We start from the raw sequence: 13,744 nt of genomic DNA, 5'->3' as shown, positions 1-13,744 counted from the left end.
AGAGAGAATCCCAAGCAGGCTCTGTGCTGTCAGCACAGAGCGCAAGCGGGGCTCAATCTGATGAGCTGAAAGATCATGACCTGAACTGAGATCAAGAGTCGGACACTTAAACAACTGAGCCACCCAGGTGCCCCTCTGGGTCTTTTTTTTTTTTTTTAACCTACCTATCAGTCTCACTAATAGGTTTGGACTGTTTCTTCTCTGCTAAATTAGGGCCACTTTGCCAGTTAGAACTCTGCCCGATGCAAGAGGTTCTGTGTGGGGCCTAAGCCATGAATGAAGTGCACCAAGCATCAATGTACCATTTTGGAGCATCTAGTTTGGATGTTCAAAAGCATATCCTCTCCTAATTCTGCTTGCCTGTTGTAAGAATAAATATCTAAAATGCAAACTTATTATGCAGGGGTGACTTCTCAGAAAAGAGAGGAAAGTTCTGGGTAATGCATCTTAGGTGGCCCAGGGCCAGAAATTCATGGTTCCTTCCCAGTACACAATCTTCTCTTCCTTCTCAGCCTGCCCTCTATTACAGCCTGGACACACTCAGTCACCTTTCGGAGGGAATCACATTCTTTCTGCCAGGACTCCATTTCCACTTTTGGACCTTCTCCCTGTTGGGCTGGACCTTCTCCACTGGCCTCCTCCACACACTGCTTATCTTGCAGGCTGAAAGACAGTGGCCTCTTTAAGAATTTTGAAGTCAGGCAGATGTGGCTTTGCCTCCTGATTCTATTATTTATTGTACGTTTGGGGTAAGACACTCAGGCCCTTCCAAGCCATATCTGGGGATAACGTGTTAGGTCTGTTGTAACATAGGGTGTACCACACACAAGTTGCCTAGCATATGTTAGTTCTCTTCCCTAGAGGCCAGCATCTATCCACTCTTCCACCAATTCTCTACCTGCCCAATGCTCTTGTATATTTGTTTTGATATTTAAAAATAAACACTCATCACATGTATTTAGATTATAAAAGTCATACATGTATGCTGTAGAAATTTTGGAAAACAAAATCTTTTTTTCTTGGCACACATAGTCTGGGGCAGGGTCAACTTTGACCCCAACCTCTCTTCTGACTCCAACCGAAGGTCTCCTCCAATGGATCCCCACAATCACTTTCATTATGGCTCATCTGCTGAGACAAACAACAGGGTCACTATGGTTGAATTTGGGATGAGAAATCCAATCCATCCCATTAGAAACTGGATTTGGTCCAAGAGGCTGTCGAAACACAGCCATCACATTTTCAGAAACTGCAACTGATATGGAAGAGGCTCTCAAAATACCCTGAGAGTACATTATGGCATCTTGTTTTGTTTTTAGAACCTGTTGTGGCAATTGAGAACAATCCCTAGGGCTGAAGAGAAACAGATGTTCCTAGTAGCCTTTAGCTTACAAGGTTCAAAATGTAGATCACCCCCCACCCTCCACCCTTAACATCAGGATCTGTAAATATACAGTTAACTAATTTCCCAGTATATAAAGTAGTTCCCTTCGCTCAACACATACATACTCAAGGATTACTATCATTATTATTATTATTATTATGCCAGGCACTGGGTTGGACCTTCCAAAGGATATAATGACAAACCCCCACTGCACTACTACACCCTCCACTCTCCATCTCAAAGACCTATTCCTTGCCCATAAGCAGCTATCCTATTATTCATATTCTAAAGAAACGAAGCTCAGAAAAGTAAAGTGATTTGCTCTAAGTCACACAGGTAGTAAGTAGGATAGACCTAACTCTCCACTCCTTTCCTCAACTACACAAGAGTATTTATTTACCTATGTCTACTGGAGAATTCTGCTCCTCTCTGTCTCAGGCTTTCCAGTTGACCCTCCTTCTCTCTGCAGGCTGCCTGGGTTTCCTCCAGCAAACTCTCCAGCTCGGTTACTCTCTCCTGCAGCTCTGTACTCTTCAATTCAGAATCCTTAAGCTGAGAGACAGGATCCCATACTTACGGTCAATAAGCCAAGGAATACTGCGTATCTCAAAAAAATGTGCAGTCCAATTGCAAATTGGACAGATGTGAGTCTGGACTTGACTCCTTTGGGTTTTTCCTTTAGGAAGCCACAGGGTAACTGCATACAGCAGAGGCTGAGGAAGTCCCCCTGCTTGGCCACTCCTTGCTAGCCCCAGGTATGCCCAGACATTGCTGCTACCTGCTGGCTCTGCTTCTGATGATCTTCCAGGGTGGGCAGGTCAGCCAGGTAACGCTCCAAGGTCTCAATACGCTGCTGCTTCTCCCGGTTCTGCTCTGACTCCTTCTGACATTTCTTTTTCAAATTATTGATATGTTTATCACGACCCTTGACCTAAGGAAAGAAGTCAAGAATCTGTCTCCACTGACTCCTCTAGGACTCTGAACATCACCTTTTTTTCTGAAATGACCATTGTCTCTGCCCTTAGAGCTGTAAATGTCGTTCTACTACAATGAAGACAGGGAGCTGTTCAAATTTTGCCATTTGAAATTAGGGCATAAACTGCAGAGTTAACACACCTGAACGTTCCAATCGAGGGTAGGGAAGAAGGGCTCCTTGGGGAGTTTTTAAAAACTGGTAGCATTTCTACATACAGGCATACCTGGGTGACACTGCAGGTTTGGTTCCAGACCACTGCAATAAAGTGAGTATCACAATAAAACAGGTCAAATGAATTTTTTGGTTTCCTAGTTCACATAAAAGTTATGTTTACACTACACTGTAGTCTATGAGGTGTGCAATAGCATTGTGTCTAAAAAACAATGTACATGTCTTAATTAAAATATACTTTATTGCTAAAATATGCTGATCATCATCTGAGCTTTCAGCAAGTCTTAATCACAGATCACAGGTCACTAAAACAAACATAATCATAATGAGAAAGTTTGAAATACTGCAAGAATTACCAAAATATAACACAGATACATGAAATAAGCAAATGCTGTTGGAAAAATGGCACCAAAAGATTTTTATCAAGGCAGGGTTGCCACAAATCTTCAATTTGTAAAAAATGCAGTATTTGAGACACACGATAAAGTGAAGCACAATAAAACAAGGTATGCCTGTAATAAAGAATCCATCTGGTTTTTGTCCTGGGGTTCTGGGAAAAAACTTCTATACTCTTAGGATTTGCCAAACAATATGAGCATCTTTGTTATTCATAGTGGTCTGGTCTGTTCCAGTGAAATAGGTAATGCTTTCTTCCCTGAACAGAACATGTGATTTAAAGCTAAGCAATCATCTGGAAGGGCTAATGAGACTGTAAACTTCTTGAAAGGAGGAGCTGTGTCCATTTTGCTTATTATTATAGCCCCCACACATAAAAGCCATAGCTCAGTGCTTGGCACAAAGTGGGCACTCAACCAAGATTTGCTGAATGTACACTTTTTCTCCACTATTATGGTTTTTTCTTTGGCTTATGAAAAAAGGATGCTAGAGAAAGTAGAGAAAAAGTAAGGCATATCTACTGATGTCAAAAGGAGACACAGACCTAATTTAATCCAAAGGTAAGAAAGTATTAAGAGTGGATCCCTGAAAATCAGCCAAAGGCTTTATCCCAGGTATAATCTCTACCCTTTCAAGCTCTAAACCAGTGAGTCTCACATTTTAATATGCATCAGACTCAGCTGGGAAACTTATTGAAAATGCTGATAACCAACTCTGAATTTAAAAAAATGGTGGATTACCCAAAGACCTTTATCTCTTCTTCTAAAACATCTCTCAAATGACAGGAAGGAAATTAGAGTACTAATTTTAAAAAGCTAATAGAGGAAGAGATAAAAGTATATGAGAGATTTCAACGTGTTTACAGAAGATGAAAGTGGACAGGGGATAAATTACTCAAAGAGTTATAACCACAGTGGGCATTACAGACAATTTGGAGAACAATGTGCCCTTCACACCCTCCCAGTACTTTTCAACTCAAAGCACCAGGTACATCTGAGGCAGGTATCAGCCATAGATCTGAAAAATAGGGCACTCATTGGAAGTCTATATACAGGTTAGCTGGATACCATTTTCACCCTAAGTTTCCCCAATAGGAGACTGCAGATTTATTCTCCAGAGAAATCAGAGAGATTCCAGACTCAAGGATATCAGTCACAGCAGAGCGTGCAGCACTGGGTTGCAAGGAAGTATAAGTAAAAATCTATATAGAGAACTGTGGGACTCTAAGCCTAATCTCCTTGTCAGTATTGAGATCCTAAAAGCCAAAAGCATTCCTGTCCCTAGCCTCACAACTAGGCAGGAGGCTGAAGATTCTTTTCTGGAGAGAGTGAGGTAAGATACTCAGATACTAATATTTGAGGGTCCTCGAGAGAGAAGGTAGTCCAAGTCTGATCATCCTATAGTGAACTCCACCAGTCAACTATCACGAAGCTAGAGCTTCTATCCAGTTTTTAAATACTTCATTCTTAAACAGAAGTGCCCATTCAAGGATCACTAAGCCTCTGACATGAAAGACACCAAAACAAAATAAAAGGTTCTGAAAAAAACAAGAAACAATACTATAAGCAGATGTAGACATGCCAAAATTATAATCAGTATTATCAGAGAGAGAAGATATTGCATCCATGAGACAAAACGAGCAAAAATCTCAGGAATATACTCAGAAATATAGAGAAAAGAAGAGTTAAGGGTAGAAATCTTTGTGGAGTGGAGCTGGGCACAGAGCTACTAATATTTATTATAAACATATTGGTATTTTATTATTTCAACTTGGATACACGTATTTTGATTAAAAGTTTTTTTTAACAAGCCTCTAAGTCCTTGCTATACCAGTGGCACCAACATCACCTGGGAACTTGTTAAAAATGCAAGATCCTAGGCACACCCCACCCCAGAATTACTAAATCTGGATCTGTATTTTATTTTATTTTTATTTTTTTAAATTTTAATGTTTATTTATTTTTGACAGAGAGAGAGAGAGAGAGAGAGAGCGCGAGCATGAGCGGGGGAGGGACAGAGAGAGAGGGAGACACAGAATCAGAAGCAGGCTCCAGGCTCTGAGCAAGCTGTCAGCACAGAGCCCGAGTGAGGCTCGAACCCACAGACTGGGAGATCATGACCTGAGCCGAAGTCAGACGCTCAACCAACTGAGCCACCCAGGTGCCCCTGGATCTGTATTTTAAACAAGATCACCCAGTGATTCTTAGGCGCATTAAAGTTTAAGAAGCACTGATCTGGTTGATTTTGATGCAAGTGGTCCAGAACTAAACATTATTAAACTGGTTTCCAAGAACATCTGCATTAGAGCAAACTGTGAACAGAAGCAAAGATTTTAAATTGGCTCCTTCTATGATGACCAATCTTGGCCTAAGGCAATTCTTTGTTTTGTTTTTTAATGTTTATTTATTTTGAGACACAGAGAGAACACAAGCAGGGGAGGGGCAGGGAGAGGGAGGGGGGAGGGGGAGGGGAGGGGGAGGGGAGGGGGAGAGGGAGGGAGAATGAATCCCAAGTTGGCTCTGTGCTGTCGGCACAGAGCCCAACAACACAGGGCTTGATCTCATGAACCATGAGATCATGACCTGAGCTGAAATCAAGAGCTGGATGCTTAATGAACTGAGCTAGGCACCCAGGCGTCCCACTCTAAGGCAATTCTAAGAGCACTAGCACAAATGTAAAAATTCCCAAACTGGCTGCACACACGGAATTCTTCTCTACTTTTTAGGCAGAATAAGGAAAAACCAGGCTGAATGATATAAATTTACCACAGGTGTTTAAACACTTGCAACAGTACCATCTAGTATGACTGCCCAGGCTGGTTTTCTACCCAAGCCAGCTGGGGGCCTATCACGACCTGGGGTAGTGAGGGACTCTGTGGTATTTTTGTGGAGATAAGCAAAAAGGAGAGGTGCCATTTCCAGTAGACCAGTCCTGCATGAAAAGTCAGTGTAAGATCTCACCCAGTTGGCTCCTCCTAGTTCCAAGAATGGGGGCCAGAAACAGCTTAGGGTTTGACAGGAGAGGGCTTACTGCCAACTCCTTTGTGAATTAGAGAGCTACCAGCTCCTTAGCTCACCCTTTCTTCCTGTTTCTTCCCCTCCTCTGAGTGCTTCTGCAATGCCACTTTGAGTGATTCTCTGATGAGCTGGATTTCAACTTCTGAAGCAGAGAGTTTCTTTTCAAGCTCCATCTTTTCTTTGCTTAGGGCTTCTGTCTTCTGTGCAAACTGCGCACGTAAGAAAGTGTTCTCTCGCTGCAATTCCTGCATAAAGATTCTGGATATGTGACTGTTCCTTACCCTTACAGCCCCATGTACTTTACTTATCCTCAGTATTCTTTGTGGTCAAATATCATCTTTCTCTAAGAGTTTCTTTAAGTAGTGCTTCTCACCGTGTGGTTCTAGGACTAACATCTTCAGCATCACCTGGGAATTTGTCAGAGATACAAATTCTTGAGCCCAACTCCCAGCCCACCAAATCAGAAACTCTGGGGATAGGGCCCAATAATCTGTGTCTTAACAAGCCCTCCAGGTGATTCTGATGCACACTCAAATTTCAGAATCACTGCCTTAAAGCAACGCCTGAGGTGCTAGTAGTAAAATGGAAGGAACACAGGATAAGATCTCAGAAGACCTGTGCTCAAGGCCTGGTCCTCCTCTATTGTCTACATGACCTTAGGCAAAAAATTCTTCCTCTTTCTTGAGCCTCAATATTTTCATCAGCAAATTAGAGGACTGAACTAGATTTTATATAAGGGCCCTTCTCACTCTAACATTCTGATGCCATAACATAGAACACAATCTTAATAGGTCCACTAGGTGACAAAGCCAGTACTATAATCTGCCTAATACCCATCACTCAAAAGCTCATATTGCAGAAGAAGCTTGGTCAACAAAGCAAGGTTTTTTTTTAGGAGCCATTGCCATTAGTGAAAACATGGCTTCCTTTAGCTGCTTCTAGACATGGAAGAATAAAAATGAGAATGGCTGTAAATCCCGTTACCTCTGCCTCCCCCTCCATTTGGCTAAAGGCTGGGAGATTAAGACTTAGAACATCACCCAACTCTAGAACCTTACTATGTACCTTGCTCTGCCTTCCTCTTCTCCCAAGTATGTCCTGACACCAAGGCATACCTGATTTTACCCTTAAATCTTTTCTGCTCCCACAAAGGCAGAACAGGGGATGCTTTATAATTAGGATGTCTACTCTTTGAGGGCTTTGCTTTGTCCTTCCTTTGAGGGCAAGGACATTTTACATCACTTGATCCCTTTTCTATCTCCTGGATACCTAACAGTACGAAGCAAAGGGAAGATATTGAGTTATGACAATCAGAGTACCATTCTGGCTGCCAATGCTTACCTGCAGCCTCAGCAAGCAGACATCCCCGAAGGGGGCAGGGCGGCCCAAAAGGGCACTGTGGACTTGTAGTTCACTCTCTCGTACTTTCTGCTCCAGCTGAGAAATGTGCTTCCTTTGCCTGCAAAAGCCAGCAGAATGAGGTCCAGGGTCCTGACACTAACCTACTTGCAATATGAGCCCCCACCTTCCTTAGTTGAGTACAATTCATAGTATATAAAACAAAGGCCTTGCATTATGGGCAGTATTGTTTTACTGAAGGAAGAAGAGAAAATAAGAAAACTGACTTGGGAAATAAGGAAAGATCAGCTGCAAAGAACTGGCTGCCCCCTACAGGCACTTCCAGAGCCCCTGAGGACACACAATTCGCCTATCACATTAGTCAGATAAAGGACTCGGTGCTTATCAACCTAGCTCTACCAAGAGGCAAGGTGTAGACCCAAACAGAGGGGGATGTGCTATCCTTGGGAAGACCTCATTAGGTGCCATCAATGGGGGCTGGGAGAGCAGAGGCTGATCTTAGGGCACCCCTTGCCCTCTTACTTGTCAATGAGGAGCTCCTTTTCCTTCAGAAGGTGTTCATTACTGTTCAAGATGCTGATCCATTGTGCTGGTTCTAATGTGGGCAGTGGAGGAGCAAAAGCAGCGGGATGATGGCAGACGGCTCCATTCTGAAGCTGGAAGACAAGCAGGCCCAGAGAGGCTTGACCTTGACCCACAAGCACCTGAAAACACCTGAGGAGTACCCAGCTGGGTCTCTAGTCAAGGTTCACTTTGGCTCAGCCTGAGAAGGCCCAGTGTTTATGAAATAATTTTAGCTCTGATGCATGACTGGAAAGAACCTGCCAGGGAGACTTCTGCCAACTGGACACTCCCTGCTCAGAAAGGCTCTAGGTTCTAAGAAAAGGTCACTTATCTTTCATTATCTGGCAAGAGAGGCAAACCAGGAGCTAAGATGTCCTCACCAACTAGGAAAGGAGAATGTATCCTGCTTCTTTCCTTTCCTTTCCACTCTTAAGCAGTACAAGGCCTTTTTTTTTTATCTTTTTAAACACAAAATTGATATAATAGAAGGAAAACAGGAGTTTAGAGATGGGTTTTAAACCCTAGCTCTGCCACTTACCAGCTTTGTGACTCTGGACAGATTACTTATTCTAAGAACTTGGTAAAATTTTTACATTTACCTCATCAAAGTGCTACAAGATTTAAATAAGATTCTGTATGTGAAAGTCCCTGCCCTAGTGACTGGTACACAGTATGTAGTACATGATCATTGTTAATGTTATACTTTTTGGGGTCTTCTGCTGTAACCCTCTACTCTGGAGGACCTATCTGGTATTTAATGAGACCACCAACATGGCATTCACAAGCCTTCACTTCCTATCTACAAACATCTTCTCTTTTTCTTACAAATGTTTTCTTTAGAATCGAAATTTATAGGACAAAACCTATATAGTTCTAAGATCTGCACAGAACCTGTGAAATCCAAGGAAAGGGGTCTCTACCTGCATTTGCTCCATCTGTAAACGGATCAACTCCAGCTGCTGTCGACACGTGCTGAGCTCACAAGATCGCTCACGGGGATGCCAAGGGTCAGGGTTCGGCTGCCATACCTGAGAGGGTATAGGCTTGGAGAAGCCAGGAGCAGGCTGGAGTCCCAAAGGGAGCACTCCACTGCTGTTAGGGTGAGGTCCATTCCGCTCACATACCACCCCACTGCCCGGTGCCTTCTTGGTCTCAGGCAACACTTTGTATAACTCCTTGTTTGTGTCGGCTCTTGGGTTGTGGAAGTGGACTTGGTAGTGGGGATCTGAATAAAATGTCTCCATCACTGCCGACTGATTAAGGGTAGACTCCATACTGGGAATATCAAACTTCCTCACCTCTTCTTCTCTTTCATGGCCCACTGCTGGAAACCAGGACTGCTCAATTCCATTTTCTCCGGTAGCACCACAGAGATACATGAAATCTCTAGATAGGCCTGGAGAACGTTTCATTGCACCAAGGTCTCCATTTCTTGTCATCCCCACACCTTCAGCCAGCCCTGATAAAGGGAGTTTGGAGGAAGAGGGTCCAGAAGGTATAGAATTTGGCTTGGCAGGAGAGGTCCCCAAAGTAGAAGGTATCACATGGGCTGTTGGAATGGTTATGTGGCTTTTGATGGGCTGGAAAGGAGGGCTGCTACTTGAGCTACAAAAATCTGCAAAGAGAATAGATTTCCGTAAGTCAAAACTGAAGGAGCATACTTTTTTGAGTATGGCTGCCACACCAGACATTCTCTGTCCTGAGACCAGGCAGAGTGGACACTATTATCACAAGTATCAGGCAGAAAGACAAGGCAGCCTAACTTAGAAGTATGTATTCTAGGATCTCAAATGCCATTCACAAGGTAAACCAACCAAAGGCAACATTAGCTTTACTTTTAATTTACACTCTGTCCTTTGTATATGAATAAAAAATCTTGCCAGTCAACAAACAAAGCTTAAAACTGAACTTAAAAAAAAAAAAATCACTTACTTAAGGGAAATGGATTAGGTCTTACTCTTCTGGGAGTTGGGGAACTCTCAAGCTATAATCCGATCCAATAAAAATATTCTTTCCAAGGGAGGGCTGCCAGAATCCTCTGTGGCCTCCAAAAGCTTCCCAGCAAAGGTAAGCAATGAATCTAAACTATCCAAAGAAAAAGGTACAGTGGATAGTGCTGCTCTGTATCCAGGACAGGGAGTACAGCATCTGAATCAGGATTCTATTCTCTCTCCCACGCACCAGACCTGACTGCCTGGATATGTGAAGTTATTCTTAGTAACTCTCAGGTTTCACTCCAGCACAGTAAGCACTCTCAAGTGGGTACACACTGAAATCCTCTATTTTATATTTTGCCTTTCACTTCCCCCTTGTTTGTATCTAACTGTGACTTTTCACTTTTCCTTTAGATTCGATTTATGTTTCCTTTAGCTCTTGATTGGTCTTGGGAGACAACTCTCTGATTAGCTCCGCTGCAAAAGGTTCACATTTCTACATTATTTCCAACTTTCAAGTACTACTCTGAAAAAGATTACAGGGTCACAGAACTAATGTGCCAAGGAAGTGGACTGCAAGCAAACAACAAGACAGTAACATTAGGAAACATACCTGTTACTTTCACCAGGAAAAAACTGAGTAAGGGGACAAGGAATAGAAATGTCTTCCTTTTTCAACTATGTCCAGTACTCATTTCCAAACCAAGCACATCTACCATGGAGAAGAATGGACTACCAATTTAATTCATTTCTCTTTTTCCTTTCCATCAACCAACACAGAACACACTCAGCTAATGAAGACAGATACTATAACCTTACTATAGATTGGCTACCATCTTCTGATATGCATTTGTAAGCAGCTCTTTAAAAACATGGACATGCCAAATTATCCCTTATCATGTATGGGATAAGGCAAAGTATCTAATCTCCTATACTCAGATGATCTTGGGGATATAAAAAGCCATACTAAAACAAAACAAAAACCAAATCAAAACAACAACAGTTATTTCTGATAAATGTGTCTGCCTCTCAGGACCAAGACAGAAGAACATTTCAGAGGCAAAGGATACAGTTTTTGATGTCCCATAACATAAACATAGGAATAGTCAACAAGGATAAGGTAGACTGGTGGTGATGAAAACTTCCAAGGATAGTAAGCTCCCAACTTGAAATCCTCTGTTAACAACATCATAACATCCACTCTCACCAAGGGTCTCTGCTCTCAAAGTATAACTATGGAACAGAAGACAGTGAGGTTGCAGCATATGAGGGGCTGCTATTACACTGAACTTTGCGACACCTCCTTCCATTCTTCATCTACAGCACCATTCACTCTTAAGACTCACCAAATTCAGTGTTGAGCCCACAACTCCCAAAGTAGTAATGCCAAAACCAAAGCCAAGAAGAAAGGTACCAAATGACCCAGGAGAATATGGTTTTCCTAATTTTCTAGGAGTGTGTTTCATCTACAGACAAAAGAACAAAGGAAAATCTTGGGGCGCTCAGTTGGTTAAGTGTTTGACTCTTGATTTCGTCTCAGATCATGATCTCACGATGGTGAGATCAAGCCCCATGCTGGGTTCTGCACCGATGATGTGGAGCCTGCTTGGGATTCCTCTCTCAACCTCTCTGCCCCTCCCCAACTTATATGTGCTCTCTCTCTCTCTCACACACGCACACACACAAACTTTTAAAAAATAAAAAAATAAAAAGAATAAAGTAAAATTTTCATCATTTGTCACTTATCTATTAGGTTTATCTACTTATAGTAAGGAATCTGCTGTGATTCTGATAAACTGGTATTAAATGTCAAGTTACACCTTAAGTCTGGTTTGTATTTTGAAACAAACAGCAACACTTATTTTCAAAAGGGCCACTTACCTTCTACAATTTTCAAAGGCTTTCAAAATTTAAAGTATAGGATATGTGATTTTTTGGAGAGAAAAGTCTACAGTTCTCAGAATCATTGGGTTTTGGCCACTTTAAGGGTATTCATATTTCTAAATCTCTCCTCTCAACAATACCCACTGCCCTGCTCCACCCTCTCTCCCCCAATTCTAACAACTCTGCTTTCTTGGTAAGGGGTAGATTTCCCTATAACTAAATCTTTTTTTTTTTTTTTAAGTAGGCTTCATGCCCAGTGCAGAGCCCAATGTGGGGCTTAAACTCACCACCCAGAGATCAAGATCTGAGCTGAGATCAAGAGTCAGACACTTAATGGACTGAGCCACCCAGATGTCTCAGCTATTGCTAAATCTTGATCATTTCTGTCTATATCTCATACTGGTTTATGAAGTAAGGTAGTCTGAACTAAGCCAGAGACTATTTCAGTCTTTAGCAAAGAGCTGAAAGCCTCTGAGTTCTCAAGTATATATCTCCACCAGTCCCTTGAGAATCTTCAAGGTAAAACATCTTAATGAGGGGTGGAAACAAAACCAAGCCTGTTTAGTTTAAAGATGCAACAATGAAAAAAAAAAAAAAAAGATGCAACAATGAACTATATTTTATACCAGTCAAAAGGGTTCTTGTCAACTGGGCTCCAAACAAAACCAAGCTAGATTCATAAACAAAATGAACAAGAATTAAGATAAAGACCATTGTACAAAACTGTTTTGGCAGAGAAGATACCTTGGATCCTTTAAAAAAAACAAAAACAAACAAACTTCTAGACCAATGGCTTTGGTCACTACATCAAGGCTACTATAATTTTGGGGTGCCTGGGTGGCTCAGTCAGTTAAGTGTCTGACTTCGGCTCAGGCCATGATCTCGTGGTTCCTGAGTTCGAGCCCCGTGTCGGGCTCTGTGCTGACAGCTCAGAGCCTGGAGCCCGCTTCGGATTCTGTCTTGCTCTCTCTCTGCCCCTCCCCTGCTCACGCTCTCTCTCTGTCTCAAAAATAAATTAAAACATTAAAAATTTTTTTTTTTTAAGAATGCACAAGAGGAAATATATATATTTTTTCCCCAAAGGAATAAAAAGCATACAATCTGTGTAATGATGTGACTGAATTAAATACAGTCAGTCAATTCAGTAGGCAGAGTATCTAGACCACTGTTTGATTTTTAAAAGATTATTTAGTCAAAATGAAAAAGGTTTCATGACTGCACATGTAGACAAAACCTAGGGGCGCGTGGATGGCTAAATCAGTTAAGTGTCCGACTCTTGATTTTGGCTCAGGTCATGATCTCATGGTTCCTGGGATCGAGCCCGCATCGGATTCCATGCTGACAGAGTGCAGTCTGTTTGGGATTCTCTCCCTCTCTCTCTGTCCTGCTTGTATAGGCACACACGCTCTCTTTCTCAAAATAAATAAACCTAAAAAATTTAAAAAACAGAAATATAACTCACATCCATTCAATTCATCCACTTGAAGTGTACAAGTCAATGGTTTTTACTATATTCAGTGGTGTATAACCATCACAAAAATCAATTATTGAACATTTTATCACCACAAAAAGAAACGTCTTATCCTTTAGCAGTCACATTCCATTTCCCCTAACTTCCCTAGCCGTGGGCAATCACTAAGTTATTTTCTGTCTCTATAGATTGGCCTATTCTAGACATTTCACATAAATGGAATCATACAATATGTGGCCTTTTGTGTCTGGCTTTATTTAGCATAAATATTTTAAAAGTTCATCCGTTTTGTAGCATGTATTAGTACTTAATTTCTTTTTATTGCAGAAAAATGTACTATTATATGGATATACTACATTCTACTCATCCATTCATCAGTTAATAAACATTTGGGGTTGTTTCCATTTTTTGGCTACTATGTATAATGCTATGAACATTCCTATAACAAGATTATGTGTGGAAATGTGTTTTCATTTCTTTTGGGTAGGTGGAGTGGAACTGTTGAGTCATAGGGTGACTCCATGTTTACCTTTTTGAAGATCTGCCAAACTGCTTTCCAAAGCAGCTATAATATTTTACATTCCCACC

At 41.7% G+C, this 13,744-nt stretch overlaps 2 protein-coding genes across 5 annotated transcripts in view; both read right to left on the bottom strand.

The window, feature by feature from the left end:
• Positions 1-6,239, bottom strand: part of CD52 (CD52 molecule) — a 49,303-nt gene extending 43,064 nt beyond the window's left edge. The window contains exon 1 of the mRNA XM_025931741.2: positions 6,232-6,239. The gene's annotated coding sequence lies outside the window, so the exon portion shown is untranslated. The remainder of the gene's footprint in view (positions 1-6,231) is intronic.
• The window catches only part of CEP85 (centrosomal protein 85), a 35,768-nt gene that overhangs the window by 6,502 nt on the left and 15,522 nt on the right, over positions 1-13,744 (bottom strand). For 2 of the 4 annotated variants that reach the window (XM_086716117.1, XM_025935078.2), the window contains exons 4-10: positions 8,788-9,482; positions 7,826-7,959; positions 7,286-7,403; positions 6,004-6,189; positions 2,163-2,315; positions 1,785-1,936; positions 549-663 (exon numbers count right to left, since the gene is read on the bottom strand). In XM_086716117.1, coding sequence (XP_086572243.1) covers positions 549-663; positions 1,785-1,936; positions 2,163-2,315; positions 6,004-6,189; positions 7,286-7,403; positions 7,826-7,959; positions 8,788-9,482 — 1,553 coding nt within the window. Of the gene's footprint in view, positions 1-548; positions 664-978; positions 1,129-1,784; positions 1,937-2,162; positions 2,316-6,003; positions 6,190-7,285; positions 7,404-7,825; positions 7,960-8,787; positions 9,483-9,799; positions 10,050-13,744 lie in introns of those variants that run through there. The other 2 variants (XM_086716118.1, XM_086716119.1) reach the window with 2 other exon arrangements.

Source organism: Puma concolor, chromosome C1 (genome assembly GCF_028749965.1).
Source record: "Puma concolor isolate L17-30 chromosome C1, mPumCon1.1.hap2, whole genome shotgun sequence".
Lineage (NCBI taxonomy): Eukaryota > Metazoa > Chordata > Mammalia > Carnivora > Felidae > Puma > Puma concolor.
Note: the sequence above shows the minus strand (reverse complement) of the source record. Positions and strands in the feature narration are given on the sequence as shown.